This window comes from Drosophila montana, unplaced genomic scaffold (assembly GCF_035044405.1).
Source record: "Drosophila montana isolate Dmon_TW-CO22-7 unplaced genomic scaffold, ASM3504440v1 contig_3699_1, whole genome shotgun sequence".
Taxonomy (NCBI): Eukaryota; Metazoa; Arthropoda; class Insecta; order Diptera; family Drosophilidae; genus Drosophila; species Drosophila montana.
In genome coordinates, this window is record NW_026998585.1 from 133709 (window position 1) to 154519 (window position 20811).

The window sequence follows — 20811 nt, forward strand, 5'->3', positions numbered from 1 at the left end:
TTTTGCCCTGCTGTGGTCGATCCTATAAGTAGACTAAGAAGCGCTGCGATCGCGTTTAGTGCGTCGCGTTTGCTCTACGAGACAGCAGGCAGCAGCAAGCGGAGCTTGAAGCTGAGTTTGTGGCTGTTGTTGCACGACTTTCGGTTTCTATTGGCCAACAAGTTTGCACGCTCGCGTGACGCTGATGTTTAAAGTGGAAGTGGATGTGGAAGTGCCCCGCCAAGTGAGTGAAGCTATATGGTTAAATATATATTCGTGTGCGTCGGCAAGCAACAATAGAAAACCGCAACCGAGTTTCATTTCAACAAAATATATAGCAAAAATGTTTATAGCTTTAGCCCAAAAATCGAAAAAAAAAAAGAGTTTCATAAAAACTGACAAATATTTTTGCGAGCATTGACAGCGCGTGTCTTAGACTAGTAAAGGCAAGCCGGCCCAAATACTTGGCCAAAAAGCGACAACAAAACTAGTTAAAGTGCAATGCGCTTAAATCAGTCGCCGTTTGCAAGTGAAGCGTGAAAAGGCAGTTAAAAGCCAACTTTAAAATGCCTTTGACAAGTGCAGAGCAAACAGCCGCAGCCGAGGCGACTAAACTTTAATGGGCGTGCCACAGCCGGGCCGGGCCGCACCTCGAAACGCATAATTTATAGATTTATAGACTTTAATCATGGGACAGCTGGCTGGCTGCGCGACAATCTCTGTGGCAATGGCAAATCAAATAAATTAAAACTCCAAATCGAAAACGCAACCGCAAACAAAAGCGGCGACAAATAAAAATCAACAAAAAAAAAAGAAACACAAAATTTGAAATACTTTGAAAATGACATAATTTATGCAGCCGCAACTTTCTTGTGGCTAATTTAGGGGTGTCCGTGCGGAGCGGGCGGGGCGGAGCTGGCAATTTGTTTTTCAATATTTAACATTTTGGCGCTAATAAATAGAATTGCTTGTCAGCTGCATTCGCAAATGCGCAACAGTTTACAAATTGCTCGCAAAACAAGTTTTCTATTTTCGATTTCGCTGTCAGTCGTGCGAGACGGCCCCTTGAGAAGCCGTCAGAACAATGGGCAGAAAAACAGGGCAAAGGGAGAGGGTTGGGGGAGGAGGGGCACTAATGCATGCAACTAGAGGGTGTGCGGGAGTTGAGCTGTGATTTGTTAAAAAAGAGTAGAAAGAGTGAAGACTTTAACTTTCAGTCCCCAAACAAACTTCAAAATGAAGTTATGTAGAACACACTCTTAAAGACCAGAAAGAGCGAGAGAGAAATCAGTTATGGAAATTTAGGATATTTTTGGCAATTGAATAAGTGCATATTACTTATTATTTTGAAGACAAGTTTGAGGTCTAAATTATAGCTTCATTATAACATTATTTATAAACTGGGGCTAAAAACTCTCTTCAGATATTTCACAGATTTTTTCACTATATTAAGGAAATATATTTCATACTTGTTCATTTAACTAGTGAATGACTTTAAATAATAAAATCAAATGAAATGCACAAAAGCCTTTTCCAATTACGAGCTACTGAACAAAAAGTACCCGATATTCAGCTGTGACAATATTCTGTTAATTTTACAACCTTTTTTTTTACTTTCTATACTTTTTTAAACAATCGTATTTTAAAGTGCAACAATTAAAGAAGCTAATGACAATAACAATAACAATAACATTGGGCAAAAGAAAGTTTAAAAAACTTGCTCTGCAGTTTTTATATAGAACCGACAAATTCTAAAGCTTATAACAAGTTTTAATGCATTTTAACTTATCAAAAGTATTCTGCAAACTATTCATGTTACTTTCTGTTAACTATGGACTTAAGCTAAGACAAGACATCATCCTAGAACTCGAGCCAGAATCCTTCTTTGAATAATTGTCTAATATTACGTTGCAGGGCCATAAATTGTCAGCTTTAACTATGTCATTGCAGTGCACATAACAGTTGGCCAGACCCTTGATTATTTATTCGTTTGGTAATTTAACAATTTAAATCTTTGCGCTTTGGCTAGCCAAAGTCAAAGTCAAGTTGCGGCCAAGCGCAGCGCAGACAAAACGCTTTAGAAGACACTTGAGCAGCTGTTGGAAGGAAAACCCATTGCTGTGCAAGCTGCTTGACATTTTGATTTTCCTTTCGTTTTTCATTTTTCTTCTTTTTTTTGGTGAGCGCAAGGATTATCACTCAAGTTCATTATGAGGCATGCCCCGATAAGGGGCTAGTGTGTGTGTGCGTGTGTGTGTGTGTGTGTGTGTGTGTGTGTGTGTGTGTGTGGTGTTGTGTGGCTCAAGTGCTGGACGTCGCAGCTGAAGCTGAAGGTCGCCGCTTGTCAAGGCAAGGGCAAGGATATAAGCTAAAGCATAATGCCAAGATTGTGTGTATACACATAGAGATTGAGCCATAAAAATTGTGTGCGGCAAATGGGATTTAAATTACCAGCGCACAGAAGTTGCAACTTAGGAGCAGGCGCAGAGAGACAGAGAGAGAGAGAGAAAGAGAGAGTGTGAGCAGCGACAATGGCAGCGCTTTGTGCTTGGCAGCGCCATGCGGCGTATGAGCAATATCTCAATATTGCTCATACGCAGCATGCCACACAAATCACGCTTTGAAGTGTATAGACACGTATATAGACGCGCATATCTGTGTATATATATATACATATTGAATGCTTTTGTTAGCCACTTGAATTTTATTGGCAACACACACACACACACACACGCACGCACGCACAACTTCAACAATGCGCGTTGTTCAGCTCATATTTGAGTTTGAGCAAAGACTTTTGGCTTCTGGCAAAATCAAAATGTAAACTGCTTTGGGCTTTTATTTGCCTGGTTTTTTTTTTTTAGGCCATATATTAAGTTCGTCTCTGCTGCTGCCGCCATATTATCGCATAGGTTTAGTAAATTGTTCGTTGTTTGCCTTTCGCTCTTGGCTGCGTCAACTAAGTGCGCTGCATTTGTGTGAAACCCTAGTTCAAGTCTTGACTTTTGACAATTTGCCTCGTGTCAGGTCTTCACTTGGCTGAAAGTTAGTTTTAGCCCACATTTATGACAACATATATATTTATGCATGTGCCATCTATTATGCATAAATGTTTTGTTTACTCAGCCTAACCTTCAATTGTTCAAATATTGACATCTCAACAACGTTTTTTTGTTTTTGTTGTTTGCATAACGAACAGAGGCAGCTTCCAATGCTCAAACAAGAAGTTCTTTCTACTCGCTAAACTTGCACATAAATATTATGATGGATGTTCTCACCAGTTCTTTGTTTACTCTAACAATTGTTGTGTGCCCGGCTAATTCACATAGCTAAGCTACCTTGTTTGCACTCCTATATACAGCGTATAATAGTTGTATTTATCATAATTGCAAAAAACTTTGCGCTCTTCTAAAGTTTTTATAAAATGCATAAAAAATTATAATGCCAACTCATCTGAAATAAGTGACAGCAAGTTTTGCGCAACAAACATGGAAAAATACATTTAGTTTTTTATTTGAAAATTACATGAAATCTCTTTGGCAGTTCTCAACTGTTTTTCAAGTGGGCGCCACTAAGAGCAAAAACTTGTTAAAGTTTTATTTTTCCTCCCCCTTCTTCCTATTACCAGTTAAAATTGTATGCCCCAAGGTATAGACTATACGGTTGGAATGTTTTGTCTACTTTTATGAGTTATGTAATGACCAGATGATAAGACCTTTGATTGCCCGCCAACCATGGAGTCCTTCTACTCATGCAGAAAACAAGCCTAGGCTCTTGCAAGAGATTTGAGAATTGGTTGGTCCTTAAATGCCCCATTCAAACTATTATGAGTTTACATTCCAATTATATTCCAATTAGCTTTCGTGCATTTCTCGAAACAGTTCATTTTCAGTCTTCAAAACTGTAGCATAATTGCGCTTTACAGGTGCAGTTCTGAAAATATCTTTACAAACAAACAAAATGGAAAAAGTTTTTCCCTCTCAAAAGCGAATTACCTTTTGCGATTTTCCCGAATTAAATTAAGAGCATTTTATTTTACTTGGTATTTTTAGTCTATATTTAGTGGGTATATTTACAAAGTAGGTCTTTCTTGGTATTTTACTTTTTGCTAGAATTTACCTTTCTATGCGATTTTCATGAATTCAACTAAAGCCTTTGTTCGTGTTTACTTTATTTACATTTTAAATCGGATTTAAGGGCTTTCCAACTGCTTTAAAGTTCTCCACATACACAAGCTCTCTGTCTCTCTCCGTCACGCGCTCTCTTCCTCTCTTAAAACTAACCTTTCTATGCGATTTTCATAAATTCAAGTGCTGCCTTCAGGCACTCATGGCTTTTAGTGTATTTTAAAGTATTTTAAAAGGTTTCACACTTTTTATCAACTGCTTTAACAACAAATATCAACACTTTTCAACACTTTAGCCCATCAGCAAAAAGAACCAAACAACGACAAGCAACTGAAAGGATTGCGGAAAATGTCAAGTTTACGGAAAACCACGGCGGCTTTGATAAGGCGCACAACGTACTCGGCGACGACAACGCTGCTGCCCGGTGCCGGAGGCGCTGGTGGTGCGGTTGAAGCAGCCGCTGGTGCTGCACTGCCCCATGATGGTGTGGGTGTGGCAACGGAAATTGAAAAATCAATTGCGTCTGGAGCGCTACAGCGACAGCGACAACAACAACAGAAGCAACAGCAGCAGCAGCAGCGGATAAATACTTCAGCTGACAGGTAAGATCTCTCGGAAGCAGTTTGTTGCCGCACTCTCTAACGCGCTCTTTGCAGAGGCGCCACAGCAGCAACAACATCAATAGGTGCAACAGCAACAACTGCACCCGCTGTGCGTCCCTATGCGGAGGTGCCCGGCCCGTATCCGTTGCCATTGATTGGCAATTCCTGGCGCTTTGCGCCGCTAATTGGTTAGTTATACTTTTGGATTAGCACACTAGCACACACACAAATACCCTGTTGCTCATAGACAAATCATTTTCACAGGCACGTACAAAATAAGCGACCTCGACAAGGTGATGCACGAGCTGCATGTCAACTATGGCAAAATGGCCAAAGTGGGCGGTCTTATTGGACACCCGGATCTCTTGTTTGTGTTCGATGGCGACGAAATACGCAATATATTCAAAAAGGAGGAGGCCATGCCGCACAGGTGAGCAGCGCTGGGCGTGAATGCCACGCGCGTGTTTGGGTCGACAGTAAACAAAAAGATTTACACGTGCATATTGGAAAATCTGACGTTTCCGCCCGCGCAGCGACATTTTACGTGCTCTGATATTATTGCGCACTTTAAACTGGGTTTAATATTTCATATGCAAACTTGGCTAGGTGCTATAATTTTTAAAGGGACATTTAGCAAAATTCTGAATAATAATTTACGTGGGTTTATAATAGCAAAAATGGGAACATGCAGGATTTTAATTTATTAAAAATACAGAAAGGAAGATTGAAAGAGGGTAAAGGCTAACTGAGATATTCATTGGAAGCGTTTTTAACATAAACATGGCCTATAACATACATGTTGTGTTTATAACATGCACATTATATTTATAACAAGCATATTACACTTATAACATCCATGTTATGTTTACAACCTGTATGTTAACCTGCAGTTTAAATGGTTCCTTAAAAAATATCAAGTGAAATGTAAAGATGAAGGACAACAAAGAAAAGGTAAATGAAGACTGACGCATCAACTGAAATATGCTTGACCTAATAAATAAAGAAGAAGCAGTTGGCCTGTTAAATAAAAATAAATTGGCCCTGGAAAACACTTAGATCCATCTAAAGTGACTGGCGAGCTAAAAAAAAAGGCAAATTACAAGGAAATTCACAAAAAATTTCAAGCGCAAAGCCTAATTGTGACATTGAGAAGGATTTTGCAGCATTTACGAACAGTTAAATGGAAAACAAAAGTCTATTTTCATTTACAAATTAAAAATTTAAGCAAAAAATGTTAAAAGCAACTGATCATAAATGAGACTGAGATATTCAACGAGACATGATATGACATGGTATGACATAAAATGGGCCTTAATATATGTTTTCCAATTGAGTACAGTTGGCATTACATAAATATTAATGCCATGAAGGTAATTCAAATGCGGCAGCTAATTCAGTTGCAGCAGAAGTCGGCTTAAATGAATGCACATTAATTGACATGTGTAATTTGCCACATCGTTGCACTTAAGCAGCAGCCACTGTGATACACACACACACACACACACAGATACCCACACAAATACACACATGCACAGTCCGCATATGATATCCTTGTGCTGTGTTTTAATTTGCCTTTCGGTTTGCCTTTGCACAGCTGAGAGCAGCTGAAGAAATGTGTTTATTATTTATGCGCATATTGCATTAAATGCATAATTAAATTATTGACGCATGTAGGCGTCTGTCTGTGTGTGTGTGTGTGTGTGTGTGTGTGTGTGTGTGTGTGTGTGTGTGTGTGTGTGTGTGTGTGTGTGTGTGTGTGTGTGTGTGTGTGTGGCATGAATGACAGTTGCTCAGAGAGGCGAGTGCGCAATTAGTTGGCCAATGCAAAGGATTTTGTTAGGCTCTGCCATTTTGTTTGTTAATTAATACGTAATTATAATGCCATTGGGCAACATTACGTGCACAATTTGGCCAATTAGAATGTGTGGCAGCTGATTTAAAGGCCTCAACGAAATTAAACAAATGTCGATTCAGCTATCATAGCCTAAAGCAAAACAAAAACAAAAAAAACAAACAGACAAAAACTTTCACTCAGTCAAGTTGTAGGCCTGAAAGATTTTTTGAAGCAAAAAGCTGCTTCACAAGACGCGCAAAATTAAAGAAAAGAAGAAGAAAAAATTGAATAAAAAATGTGCCGCCAATGGAAATAAATAGTTAGCTATTTTGGTTTTCGTAGCTTATGAATATGAATTTTATCTTTTACTTTTTTTTTCTGTATTTCTGTACGCCAAAGAAAGCCAAGATTTGCCAAACTTGTTAAGCTTTCTTTTATAAAACATTTTGTGTGTGTCTGTGTGTGTTTAATTTTTGTGCTCTCCCATTTGGCCATGAACCAATTTATGTGCCAGTTATGTTAAGATTTGTATAGCCAAATATAAATACAAATAATAATCATCAAATAGACGCGGCGTCGCGACAGCTTCAAGCGAGCGCGAAAAAAATAGCCGAAAGAAATAAATGTTTTGTATTTTGTTACTTGTAAACTTTTTTTTTATTGTCAGCATGGTCGTTGAAATTGGCAAGTCATCATTAAAAAGTTGTAGACGCACGAGAGAGAGAGAGGGAGATGGAAATATAGAGAATAGCCAATAAATTGACATAGACGCGATGCGTTAAGGTGAGCAAATGTTTAAAGATTGAAAGATTGATGAACGCCGCAGCGCTAATTGATTGATATACACACACCAAACGCAAACAAAGCGCAAATTGACCAAACGACCGACTGACTGACTGACTGACTGACTGATGAAGACATTCCAGCACTCAACACTTTGCGTGTGGGCTGGCCACAGGCAGACAAGTAAAAACCTTTCGTATTTTATGTCTCGCATAACTTTAAACGCGAACATACAAAAAGTACAAGGTTGTGTGTGTGTGGGAAAAATGTTAAAGAAAATAAAATAACGCATAAACTTAAGATTAGATTCACAGATGTTGTCGTTGTTTTTGTTGCTGACAGACAAGTTGTCTGCCGAGTGTGGAACAACATTCGGTAGTTGGTCAACTAGTTGGCCTACAATTTCCAAATTTTGTATCTAACTCACGTCGGCTTCTGCCACACAATTGTCGCACACAAAAATATAATAAATTTAACATATATGCCGCAATTTATGCACAAAATTTCAAAATGCAATAATTTATTGCATTTAGATGTGCAATGCAGCGCTTTTCAAGTTTTTGTCGACCTTTCGGAGGTCGGCAGCGACATCTGCATGCAAATGAAATGCATTTTACATATGCTAACAATTTACAATACGAATATATTTTTTGTGAAAATATGTTAGCTGTTGTATTGAGTAATATATTCTACCTTGGCAGCCTGGCAGAAAGTCTGAAGTGCGTGTTAAACTTTGTTCTTTAGAAAAGAAACTTCAATTTAAGTCGATTGTATCTGTAAGAATTATACTTGAAAGTGTGCAGAAACTTAAAAGCATAATAAAATACGGTGTTGTTATCAAACTATCAACAGATAACATATTTAGTAAATATGGACTATTTATTTCGATTATATAGTTAAACTGAACGACTTTGACATGATTGCTTATAAACCACATAATTATAATTAAAAGAGTATTTATGACATAGTTGTTACGCATCTTGAATCATTCAACGATAAAATTATCATACTCTTTCGCATTGATATCTTATAGCCTCCTGCCCACTGAACACATTTCTGAAAATGTCACATTTTTGCAAGATGTGTAAAATGCGGCCTGTACGTTTCCCCATAAGAAAACACATTTCACACATTTTTAAAAATGTCACATTTTTTAAAAATGTGTAAATTCGCCCCGAACTTTTCGTGTATTTTGCGATGATTAATCGAGATTTCTATCGATGTTGTGAAAAATGTAAACATAAACCAGCTGATATTGCAACGAAGGCAAGCGGTAACTTTAAATTATAATTTTAAATTTTAATAATCCCACCGTTTTTAACATTTAAAGTTGGCCAAATCTCGCAAAGAGTCAATTAAACAGAGCCCCTACTTCGGGGCCGTATTATTTGACTTTTGGAAGGAAATCTGTGCGTCGCTTATGTAAATTAAAGCAACTCGATCAGCTGTTTATTTAAAGAAACAGTACTTTTGCCACTCACATGTTACCGAAAACCGGTGGAACACCAATATGTAAAACTTGAAAATGTGACATTTTTAAGCCCAGTGGAGAAAGGCCATTACTTCAAATTTAAATAGTTACAAAATTAATTAAGAGTATTTTTGGTCAACAAAGATAGGATTGACCCTTGAGGGCAGCGGCTTAGAGAACTTGTTTAATTCCGAAATAGAAAAAAATGTATTAGAAACTGGTTTTTAATATTCGAAAAAAATAACAAGTAAAATTTATTGGTAGAAACAATAGGCTGGCAAACTACGAATTGAGTTCAAATATTCAACACAATTTAAAATAATTGAATAAATGAAGAGTTTTTGTAGCGCAAATATTAATTAGAAATCTATAAAAATAAAAATGCATTTGATGTGTGAATATTTAGCTGGCTAAAAGTGATAGTGCAGAAGAAATCTTAATTTTTAAATGAAAAATTCATTTTTATAAAAATATTATTTCATATAAAATCAACAAATGATTTTAGATAGCAAAAGATTAAACACGGGCAACATTCTTAGCTAAGAAAGCGAGCATTGAGCAAATGTGATGAATAGAAAGAGAAATGTGTAAAAAAATAGACAACTGTTACGATTAAGCATTACGAGTTTCTATAAAACACATATGATTGCAATCGTTAAGCGCATAGTAAAGAAAGTTGGTTTAGCTACACATATTCAAATAGCTCCTCTGCAGTGAATACCCCTAATGCGTATGCGTGTGTGTGTGTATTTGTTCTTTGCTTGGGCAAATTGCACAGTGGCTAAGTAAATAAAGTCGCATGACTTTTATTTTATGCCATTTAATTGAATATTGTTGCCTGGGGCAACACAACACACAGAAGAAAAAAAAGACAAATAGACAAAGAGGCCGAGTAGATACAGCAGTTACACCCTACTAATCGTGACACCCTAATATAAAATGCGAGCTTCGGTATTTGCCAGTTGAAGTCGTAAAACAAAATAAAATGCGACCAGTTTTATATGGCGACATGCGAGCGTCGCAATAATGCAAATATGAGCGCGAACATCAACAAGATACACAAATGTATCTGCGAGTCATCATTTTAGCCGGGCTTGTTGTTGTTGTTCTATTTGTTTGATGTGTCGCACGCGAGAAATTCCTATGTGAAATTCCTATTGTAATGTGAGTTAAGTTTATGGCAAAAGGCAAGGCTGAGCCATGAGCTAAAAACAACCTGTGCTATGTGTGTGTGCGCCTATTTGACATCATGTCCTTTAAAAGCATCAAATTGCGCATACGCCGCATTGCCCGCCTAAACATATATACCTATATATATATATATATCTTCTGGTTCTTCTACTTGGCAGACCCTCGATGCCATCGCTGCGACACTACAAGGGTGAGCTGCGGCGCGACTTCTTTGGCGATGTGGCTGGTCTAATTGGCGTGTAAGTATTACGTTGCATTTGGCAAAGCCTGCAACCCGCCCACTTACCCTCCCATCCACTCACAATTAGGCACGGTCCCAAGTGGGAGGCCTTTCGCCAGGAGGTGCAACAGATTTTGCTGCAACCGCAAACCGCCAAGAAATATATACCCCCACTGAATGATATAGCCAGCGAGTTTATGGTGCGGTAAGTTGGCATGACATAATAGGCAGGCACCTCATTATATAATCCCGTTGCTGCCCGTTTGCCATATAGCATAGGCGAGATGCGCAATGAGCAGCAGCAGCTGCCCGATAACTTTTTGCACGAACTGTACAAATGGGCGCTCGAATGTAAGCAAAGAAAATGTTGTCTTACGCGACAGTTGAACTAAATGAGAAGGCAAGAGCTTATATACTTCCTTTATCCCCTGCAGCTGTGGGTCGCGTCTCGCTGGACACACGACTCGGCTGCCTGAAGCCGGAGGGCAGCGCCGAGGCGCAACAAATTATTGAGGCAATCAATACGTTCTTCTGGGCGGTGCCGGAGCTGGAGCTGCGCATGCCACTGTGGCGCGTCTTTCCCACAAAAGCCTATCGCAGTTTTGTCCGCGCATTGGATCAGTTTTCCGCGTAGGTTGAGACACGCCTACCCATCTTTTTTTTGACATTTTTTTGTTTGTTTTTTTGATTGATTTATCGCTGCAGCATTTGCATGAAGAACATCAGCCAGACCATGGACAAGGCCGACGCGGACCAGGCACAGAATGTACCTAAAAACGAGGCGGACATTTCCATAGTGGAGCGCATCGTGCGCAAAACGGGCAATCGAAAATTGGCAGCTGTCCTGGCCCTGGATCTGTTTCTCGTCGGCGTCGATACGGTAAGTAATTGCCGCAAAAGCCACTCAAGGCCAAAACTATTTGGTACTACAAATTATTAGATTGTACGGCTTAACATATTCTTTTGGCGAGTATTCCAATCACATTTTTCAGCCAATATGATGAGAATCTGTCGAACGTTTTCTGCATTGCGAACTTGAAACTTTTTCGATCGATTCGACCGAATTTCTAATCCTTGTAGAATTAGTTGAGTATGCTTTCTTTCTTTCCTTGTGGTTATGCTGAACAGGCTTCTAGTTTATCCAAGTTGATCAGCTAAACTCAATGCTGATTTTTCAGTTTAATCTAGATTTTCTTTGGAGTATCAATATAAAAGATATAATCCATCTGATCTTAAATTATCTCTCGCAAAATTTCAAAATCAGTATCAGCTAATTTATCTTAATATGTAATCTTTCCTTAGCCCCTTAAGCCGCTTTGCCTCAAAAATCTAGGTGAATTTATTCTACAAGCTAACGTTTAATACAAATAAATAAAAAATAAAAATATATAAAAAAAATGTACCAAGTATTAAATAAAGGAATATCAAATAGATAAAAATATAAATATATAAAGAAAAGAAATAAAACGCATAAAATAAATAAAAAATGAAAATTTCAATAACAAAATAAATAAGCACAAAATAATCCTAGAGATTTATATACTTAGAATAATATAATTCTGTTCTGCCTGTTCTGTACATAAATTATGAAATCGATAATGCATTTTTTGCTCACATTATGTACAACATATATTCAACATATCTCTTTAAAAGGATTTTCTATATCATGAGTTATCAATAGATAGAATAGTTTTTTTTTCCACTTAAGGCCTTGTTTCATATGCATAGCATTGTAAATAATGACAGCATTGATATCTGACAATGTATATAAGTATATACCAGCGTAATCTATGCTAGATAATCGAATGACACAATCATTATTTGTATAATGCCAGGCTATAAATAAAGCTCATTAGGTAATTAACTGGCAGACTGTGAAATATACCATATATACTACATATATGTATCGGCAACGCCCTAATGCGCCCAACTGTCCCCCTGTTTCACTTGCAGACCTCGGTGGCGGCCTCGTCGACCATTTATCAATTGGCCAAGAATCCGGATAAGCAGCAGCGTTTGTTCGAGGAGCTGAAACGTGTGTTTCCAACGTGCGATGCGCAAATCAATCAGCACGTCCTTGAGCAGATGCCCTATATGCGGGCCTGCGTCAAGGAGACGCTGCGGTAGGTGCAACAGCTCAACCCACGCAGATTAAATAAATATCCGACTTATATATATATATATATATACTTGCAGCATGAAACCGGTTGTCATTGCGAATGGACGCAACCTGCAGGCGGATGCAGTTATTAACGGCTACCATGTGCCGAAGGGCGTAAGTAGGCGTGGCCGTAACGATAACTGATTGTTAATACATAACCTTTTTGGTCCCCAACATGCAATGCAGACGCACGTCATCTTCCCACATCTGGTTGTCTCGAATGATCCAACATATTTCCCCGAGCCGAAACGTTTTTTGCCCGAACGTTGGCTCAAACAGGGCGCAGGTGAGTGAAAGGGGGGGAGGGGAGTTGTGCTCGTTAGTGGTAACGGTTTTTTTCTGTTGCATTTCAGCTGAAGGCTGCCCGCATGCCGGCCAGAAGATACATCCCTTTGTAAGCCTGCCCTTTGGCTACGGGCGTCGCATGTGCGTGGGTCGACGCTTTGCCGAAATCGAGCTGCACACGTTGCTGGCCAAGGTGAGGGACGAAATTGAGACGAGATTGAGGAGCACATTTTAATTGTCTCTCGTTATTGCAGATCTTTCGCAAATACCGTGTTTCCTATGATTCCGACGAATTCATTTATCGCGTCAACTCCACGTACATACCGCAATCTCCGTTAAATTTCAAACTGACACCGCGCGACGAGTAGCATGACGGGGCGTTGAGGATTTGCAGCTGCCACAGCTGCCACACAACACGGCGGCTGTGTGATATATTTAGCGGAACGCATTACTTTTTGCTGCTGTTTGTGTTTCATTTGGTTTAACTGTCACGCGTTTTTCTTTTTCCTAATTATGCAAATGGGCTTGAGATACAAATGTATCTGCAACTGTGTATCTTTCAGCTTTGACAGCCGCTAAGCGCTTGTATATATTTATGTATTCGTGTTAGTCATCAATTTAGTTTTACTGTACGCAACCAAAAGTCGTAGCCAATAAAGAGCCAAAAAGTATGCAACGCTTTTTATCCATTAATCATGCATATAAACATGAGCGGAATGCAATGGAAATGGAACACAGACAACAGCGAAAAGAGAAATTGTCTTGGAAACGATTATTCACTGAGATTATGTGTCTGATGTGCGATATATATATATATATATATGTATAAAAGGTTTTAGTCTTATGATGAATTCAAGATTGATTGAAGCAAGTTTTTATGCTGCCCATCTGGGCAAGTATAATAAGTTCAAGGTCATGTGCAATGTCAAATTTACTTTGACAACATTTTCTTTCGTTTCTTTGAAGCAATAAATATTATTCAATTCAGTTAATAAGTTTGTGCTTGACACACACACAAAAGAAACTCAGGAGAAATCAATGCGATTAAAAAGACACTATAAGAAATGTATATTTAAGGTCTCTATGCGCACGCAAAACGTTTACGAATGCTGTAGAAAGAAGAATTCAGAAGCAGCGAGAGCGTATATGTATAATATGTACAGACTATACAGCTTAACAGGTCAGAGTAAAGGTGTGAATGCATTAACAGATTTTGAATGCAAGGCAATAGAAACGTTTACGAATGCCTGACAAAGCAGAATTGAAGAGAATAAACGACTAGAGCGTTGCAGCTAACCACTGCAATTAAAACTGTTTTAAAAGTCTGATAGAAATTCCATTGAAATTCTTTTACCAGAGGAAAAGACATTTTGAAACTCACAGATTAAAGTTAACTAAAAGTGACAGCCGCCGATAATAGAATGAGTATGTTGGCTTGGTTTACATCCACACATATAAATAATCACAATAATCTATTCAAAAATGGATACTCACTATTTAGCGGAATCATTCAATTGATATTCGTTGCTGCGCGAGAAGCATTCCTGGACGCCGGCATCAAGCCAGAGCCGCTTCATGGCGGCCAGCAGCTCCTCTGAGAAGGGTTCGGTATCGTGCATGCGTTGGCACACATCGAACACCATTTTCGCATCGCTCTGCAAACGACAAGAAAAGAAAACATTTGAACAAAAGATGCAACGTTAGGGATTCAAGTAAATGGCTTCATTTATGTTGGTTCACTTACCTCCCGCTCGTTATTGCTATACTGAATACTAAGAGTTGGCATGGCTCGCAATATTGCAACTAATGATTGTATTGTGTTGCTGTAAACAACCGGTCGATATTGTTTAAAGTCCTCCGCAGTGAACCCGCTCTCGTGAATGATTTTCATTTGTTTGACTATTGTGCTTTTGCCCGATTCACCGGCGCCTGCAAATAGGAAAGATACGAGATAAGATACACATGTTAGAAAGATACGACACTAGCAAATTATTAAAAAGTTGTTTATATTCGTGCAATAAATACCCTAGTTTTATAATGAGCTGATCTTGAAAAAGTCTACGAATGTTATTTGTCATGTAAAAAATATATGTTATATGTATTTTATTTGGAAAGGCTTCAAAGTAGTTTATGTTTATTCATAAATATTTTAAACTTTCTATTAACCCCAAATTTTGAGTGATTTTACAGTCTTCAACTCAAGTTTTGCCAAACATTTGCAATTTAAGCTATATAACTAAGTTGGATAGACAAATTATAGCAAAACTTGTAGGTAGAAGAAACTTAGTTCAACAAAATTGCTTGCACTTGTGCAAAAGAATTGAGGCAACGGTTATAAGCTAGGCTCATAATTTGGCTAACAAAACCGAATAGATAAGACAATAAAAATAGATAAATCAATTGCAGTGTGTGGTCGAAATTCTCATGATATTTTACACAATAGCTTAATCTGGCTTTAATTCAGACCAATTCTCCCGTAAGGCATAAAAGCTATCTGCACATACTTTATAGTTTTATCAAAATAGCTTTAAAACGTTAAGGCTTTAAAAAAGCGGATGGTTTGATAAACTGTTTAATCTCATTTTATATAAATCTATATTTATGAAAAATAATAGTAATGCCCTAATTAACCACAAAATCAATATACCCCAACAAAATAGTTTGAAGAGCTCATTTTTTTTTGCCATGGCAAATCGCCTCAAGTCTGTGTGGCAAAGATGCAAAGTGCAAAATACAGAAGGCGTCTGATTATGTGCAGTGACGCAGAACGGGCACTCAGGGCAGGGCAAGTGGCTTGCTGGTGGGGGGCGAGGGGCGAGGGGATGGTGGTGGGGGAGTGGGCGAGGGTGGCGAGAGGGGGTTATAAATATTTATACACAGATTACAAGTGCATAGTTCGTAGTTGTTGAGCTCTAAATGTGTGCGCTTTGTATTATACAAGTAGAGCTTAATGGCCTTTAGCACACGCAACACACACACACACATACACAACGTCACAATGATTATCATTATCATGATCATCATTATCATCATAATCATCATCAGCATTGAGCAATCATCTTATGCTCTGAGCTCGGACTTGGCTGCCGGCTGTGGGGCAGCTCAACAGTTGCGCTGACAAAACAAAGGATTAATTGTAGCGCCCGTTGCATCTGATTCTGGTTCTGGTCAGTTTAGGTGCTCTACGCCCCGAAATAGCTCTAGTTGAGTCCAGCTTACGGTTTTCTGTTGGTTTAACGAACATTTTTTACTTGCTTCAGTTTTAACCCCCGTTTGGCACGAACTTCTGACGCTTGTTTGCAGCTCGTGTCTAATTTTAGCTGCTTTCATTGCACGCGCTCTGCACAATTTTCTGCATTTTTCATCAGAATTTTCCTCTTCGTGTTTTTCTTTTCTCTTTTTTCATAATTGAGTGGGCTGTTTTTGGTTTGCATGCACTTGTTGATAAGCTGTGCATTTAAGCTGTGTGGAAAATTATTGCCACAAATTAGATTCTGCAGAATTTTCTAATTTGTTTTTCTACGGATTTGGAATTTAGTAGGAGCTTAGTTTGTGTGAAATTGGAAATTAATTGGCATAAAAGTTAGAATTTAATTGGCATTAAAGTTTTACAATTTTGCATGATTTTGGTAAATAATTTGGGGATTAAATTCGACATTGATTTGGTATAATAATTGTAAAACGATTTTTAAAGTGAATATTAAGAATATTTTAAGAAATTAAAATAATAAAAAAATGCTGGAAATATGCAGAAGAGAGGCTAAAAAGAAACTAGCTTTAATGTGGGTCACGAAATGAATATGAATTTCGCTTTACAGAAGGCATTGAGGTATCAACATTTAAAGTGTTTAATTACGAACTTAAAGAAAACAAGGAGAAATGTGTGAATATAACAGCTCTACTTGCTTTAGTTGTGCGCTATGCAATCCAAATCTTTGGAACATCAGCAAAATCGCATTTGGAAAAAAATTAGTGCCTTTTTAAGTACTGGGCCATCTTGGTACAACCTAAACCTCTAGTAAGGTATCTTAAGGTTCCTTTATTGCCCGCCTCTCTGCAAGAAGGCATTTGCAGCAGAACGCGACGAATACTTTACAGGATCCCCCCACGATCACCCAAACCGTGTACTTGGATAAAGTTGAAGTTGAGTTAAAAACAAACAATAAAAATAACGTAGAAGACTTTATAATTAATGTTAAGTAAGTGAATACCCTTATCGTATAGCCAGATTAAGATGCTAATAAAAAATATAAAATATAAGCTAATTAAAAAAAAATAAAACAAAGTGTATTTTAAGTATGACATTTCTTTTTAATAATGACACTTAAAGCGTAATTCAACGAAAATTTAAAAATAAATTTATTCATATATTTAAAACCATTTTAAATATATCTATGCAGAACATTAATTAAAGATATGCAGTTCCTTGGAGAAAACTTAAAAAAGAAAATGCGAAATAGTTTTGATTTAATCGATATCTTTTTAAGTTTAAGTTTTTTCATTAATTTTCGCCGAGATTCTTTTAGAGCTTAATGAGTTAATTTGTGTTAGTTTATTTTCCCACAACTAAGAAACTATATATGTCTTAGTATACTTCATGATATCTGGCAAAATAGAAAATGAAAAGCTTTTTCTAATATTAACCAAAACCATAAAAGTCAAATAAAATACAATGCAAATATCAGTTCTCTTTCGGGAACTTTGAGCGCTGTCGCTATTTATGACAATCAAACGGAATTTCCGTTTAAGCACATTCCGAATGTTAGCTCCATTAAGTTCAGTTCTATATATAGAGTCGACTAAACCGAAAGGGTCTTTACCCGTAGCGCACACTTAACGTGTTGCGCCTCGTTTACATGTTGGACTCTGCTGTCCATAAATTAACAATGCGCCATGGAGATTGTTTAGTTTCGAGGTTTTTGTTTTGTTTTGCTGTGAAATATAAGTTCAATGCGCTGGCAATGTAATTGTTCAGAAATGTTTTTCGATTAAAAATATATGTGTATATGCAACAATTCTGTGAATGCACCTATTGAAGAACAATCAACTTGGGAGTTGAGCAAATGGATCGAAAAGTTTATCTAGCTCAACTCTTGAAGGCGTTGTTTATGGCTGCAGGCACGTTAAATTAATGAGATGTTTGCATGGGAAGTGAAGGCGAGTGCTTAAATTTAATGCCTACGTAAATTGCATAAATATCTCAAGCGGGACAGAGACAGAGAGAGAGAGAGAGACAGAGAGAGAGGCACTCAGTGAGAGCGGGGTGTGCGGTCGTGGGGTCGAGGTAAAAGTTTAGTTTTTGTTTGATTATTATTATTATGAATTTGTGCTCGATTTTGAATACGCACACGCGCACACAATACAGCCAAACTTATTTTAAATAAACACTTTTCCAGTGTGAGAAAAGCAAACACAAAACACGCACACACACACACACACACACGCACACACATGGAATCGCTGAGCAGAATTTAACATTTTGTACAAACACGCAAAACTGTCAGAAATTAAATCTTTCGCGAGACGGACGCTGATATTTGCAAAGAGGAAATTAAATGAAATACAAAAAAAAAAAATGTAAACATCAGCCAAATTGCAGGCACCTACAGAAAAAAAAACAAAAAAAATAAAAATGAAAATTGGGGGGAAATGAAAAGTGAAACACACACAAGCACGCAAAGCGAAAAAGAGAGCAGCGCAGTGGAACAGAGGACCATGTCTTCAAATTATGAATATTACTCGTTTATGTGCGAATGTGTGCTCCACAAATTGCCTAAGAGCTGAACAAAGCTGAAAGCTAGCCCAGCAGATACCCTGTAAACATTAGCTAAGTGAAATATGTGTGAAAAAATGATACGAATAAGCTTTAAAAGCCGTTTGCATAGAACATTATCAGTAGGTTAGATCTGTTTCTTTCTATCACTAATCTAACTACCCGTTCCAAATGAAATGGCCATAATAACCATATGTTTCTATTCTGGCCGAAAGCTTTACTGATTAGCTTAAATCTATGTTGACATTAACATTTTGTTTTAAGAGAAACATCGTTAATTTTGCCTTAAGCTAAATATAGCTTAGCTTTGTTTTAAATTCCAGTAACATTAACCAAATTTTATAAGGAATAAGTACAAATTTACCTTGTAAGCAGGAAAAATTCTACATTATTGTTGTTCCACATTAAGCAAACCATGTTTTATTATCAAAACGAGGCAGTTATGAAAAGTTACATTTTCTAGAAATTTTGCTCATTTTAATAATAACTTTTGCAATTGCAATTGCAATTTCTTCAAAACGATTACCTCGGATTGGATAGAAAATATAAAGATATTTTTATAGAGAAACGATTTCAAGTAATTCACATTTATGGCAAGCAATCATATTTGAGGAATTTCTTTGCAACGGATAGAAAATTTCATCCTAAATGTAAAATATATTCTTGATTTAACATTTGAATTTGACTTGCAGATATATTTAACCGAATCGGTAAAGACAACTTTCTTAGAAATACTGCTGATAATTTGTTTTCATAGCACATTTTGAGTCTAGTTGATTCTCTAGAACTAATTTACAGCAACTGTAAAATCATATTAAATAATTAAAAATCTATCAAGAGCCCGAAGAGGTAGAGAAAATCAATATAACATTAAGATTCTATTTTTATGTAGTATCTAAGTGCCTCGCAGACCTAATGCTTGAGTCATTACGTTTCCAGTTAGTTGGCCATAATATAATTGCAGTTTGCAATCAACGATTCCCGGTGCAAAGCAGGCTCATCATGAGCACACACACACACACACACACACGCACACACCCGCACACACCCACCCGCATACAGAGAGTGAGGAGAATTCACACCCACACCCGTTGGTTGACCTTGAACTTTAGCAAATTGTCTGAGCATGAAAATATGTTATTGTGATTATTATATTTATGGCATTTACATACAGCAATAACAAGCAAATTTTGCTGAGCTGTGTGTCTGCGCTGCCAATGCAGACAATCAGCAAAAATAAATAAATAAAATAACAAATTTTGGTTAAATTACTCGTGTGGCAAGTCCAGCAGCAGCAGCAGCAGGACGCCAGCTCGTTAATGCCAGTTGAATGTGTGGCAGGGGCAGCTCTTAATTTATATGCAGAGCCGAGCAGCCGCTAAGTATGCTATGGTAATTACGCGGGGGCAGAGACCTAACAAAGAGTGAGAGAGGGGGGGGGAGGGGTCTGGCAGAACTCACCCAAGAGCAGCAGCTTAATCTCCTTGGCAGCCTGGATGCCATCCTCTTTGAGATTACGCTCGATCAGGCGGCTCCTGGCGGCTGCGGCTCGCTCCTCGGCAGACTGTGCGCAGCCCATGGTGCGTATTGCCTCGACGCAAAACGTTTTGAAGGTCGTTTGATATCGGCCAAATCAATGGCCGAACACGCGGGGGGGCAGAAGTGAAACGGAAATTAACAAACAAATAAACAAGCCCAACCAACTAGCTGGCCCACACTCTCAGCTGCTCAGCTGAAAATTGTTTTCTTTCTTTTCTTGTCTTTTTTCTTTTTCTTTTTACAATTTTTGTTTACAATTGCGATTAAGAATGTTGAATTGTTACACTTGCTAACACTGCGCGAATTTCGGGGGGCAGATTGAGAAAGAGAGCGGAATTAAATATTTATTTGCGTACACTTGTCAGCGGGTGACATAACCGAACAACAATTGAATTTATGCGCATTTGTTGACAAACAGGAGCCAGGATCCCAGGATAAGAACCGAGACACGTTCGCTTGCCATGCGGATGCTGCACGAAATGAGTCGCCGATTTGAACGATAAAACTTCGCGCCGCGTGCTTTTAGCCAACAACCTACCCGAAGCTGCAACCAGCTGGCAAATTCTAAATGCTCGCACGAGAGAGAGAGAGAGAGAGAGAGAGAAGGAGCGAGAGAGAGAGGGGGAGAGCGAGTGGGAGAGAGTGCAAGTCCAAGCGCGAGCGAGTTCGAAATTAAACTTTTTGTTCAAAGCTTTTGCAAGTTTTGTGCTTTTTGACTCCTAGACAGAAAAAAATTAAACTAGAAAAAAAAAATACAAGTTGTAATAGAAAAGAATACAATTAGCGCATATACAAGATTTTTGGCTAGATTGGCAAGTCATAGGCCAGGGGCGGGTAGGGGTGGCA

General features: G+C 38.0%; 2 protein-coding genes across 3 annotated transcripts in view; one reads left to right on the forward strand and one right to left on the reverse strand.

The window, feature by feature from the left end:
• Positions 1 to 20811, reverse strand: part of Galphao (G protein alpha o subunit) — a 42212-nt gene that overhangs the window by 10859 nt on the left and 10542 nt on the right. Inside the window, exons 1-3 of one of the 2 annotated variants that reach the window (XM_064692993.1) lie at positions 19888 to 20199; positions 14398 to 14582; positions 14148 to 14308 (exon numbers count right to left, since the gene is read on the reverse strand). In XM_064692993.1, the coding sequence (XP_064549063.1) occupies positions 14148 to 14308; positions 14398 to 14582; positions 19888 to 20005 (464 nt within the window). In that variant the 5' untranslated portion in view covers positions 20006 to 20199. Of the gene's footprint in view, positions 1 to 14147; positions 14309 to 14397; positions 14583 to 19887; positions 20200 to 20811 lie in introns of those variants that run through there. The other variant, XM_064692991.1, reaches the window with a different exon arrangement.
• Positions 48 to 13064, forward strand: LOC135435771 (probable cytochrome P450 49a1). Its single transcript, XM_064692990.1, has 14 exons — positions 48 to 223; positions 4402 to 4708; positions 4763 to 4896; positions 4973 to 5138; positions 10146 to 10226; positions 10296 to 10412; positions 10482 to 10558; positions 10642 to 10837; positions 10913 to 11087; positions 12161 to 12330; positions 12404 to 12482; positions 12555 to 12654; positions 12722 to 12846; positions 12908 to 13064. Exons 2-14 carry the CDS (start codon positions 4455 to 4457, stop codon positions 13019 to 13021), a joined length of 1788 nt encoding a protein of 595 aa, XP_064549060.1. The 5' UTR covers positions 48 to 223; positions 4402 to 4454; the 3' UTR covers positions 13022 to 13064.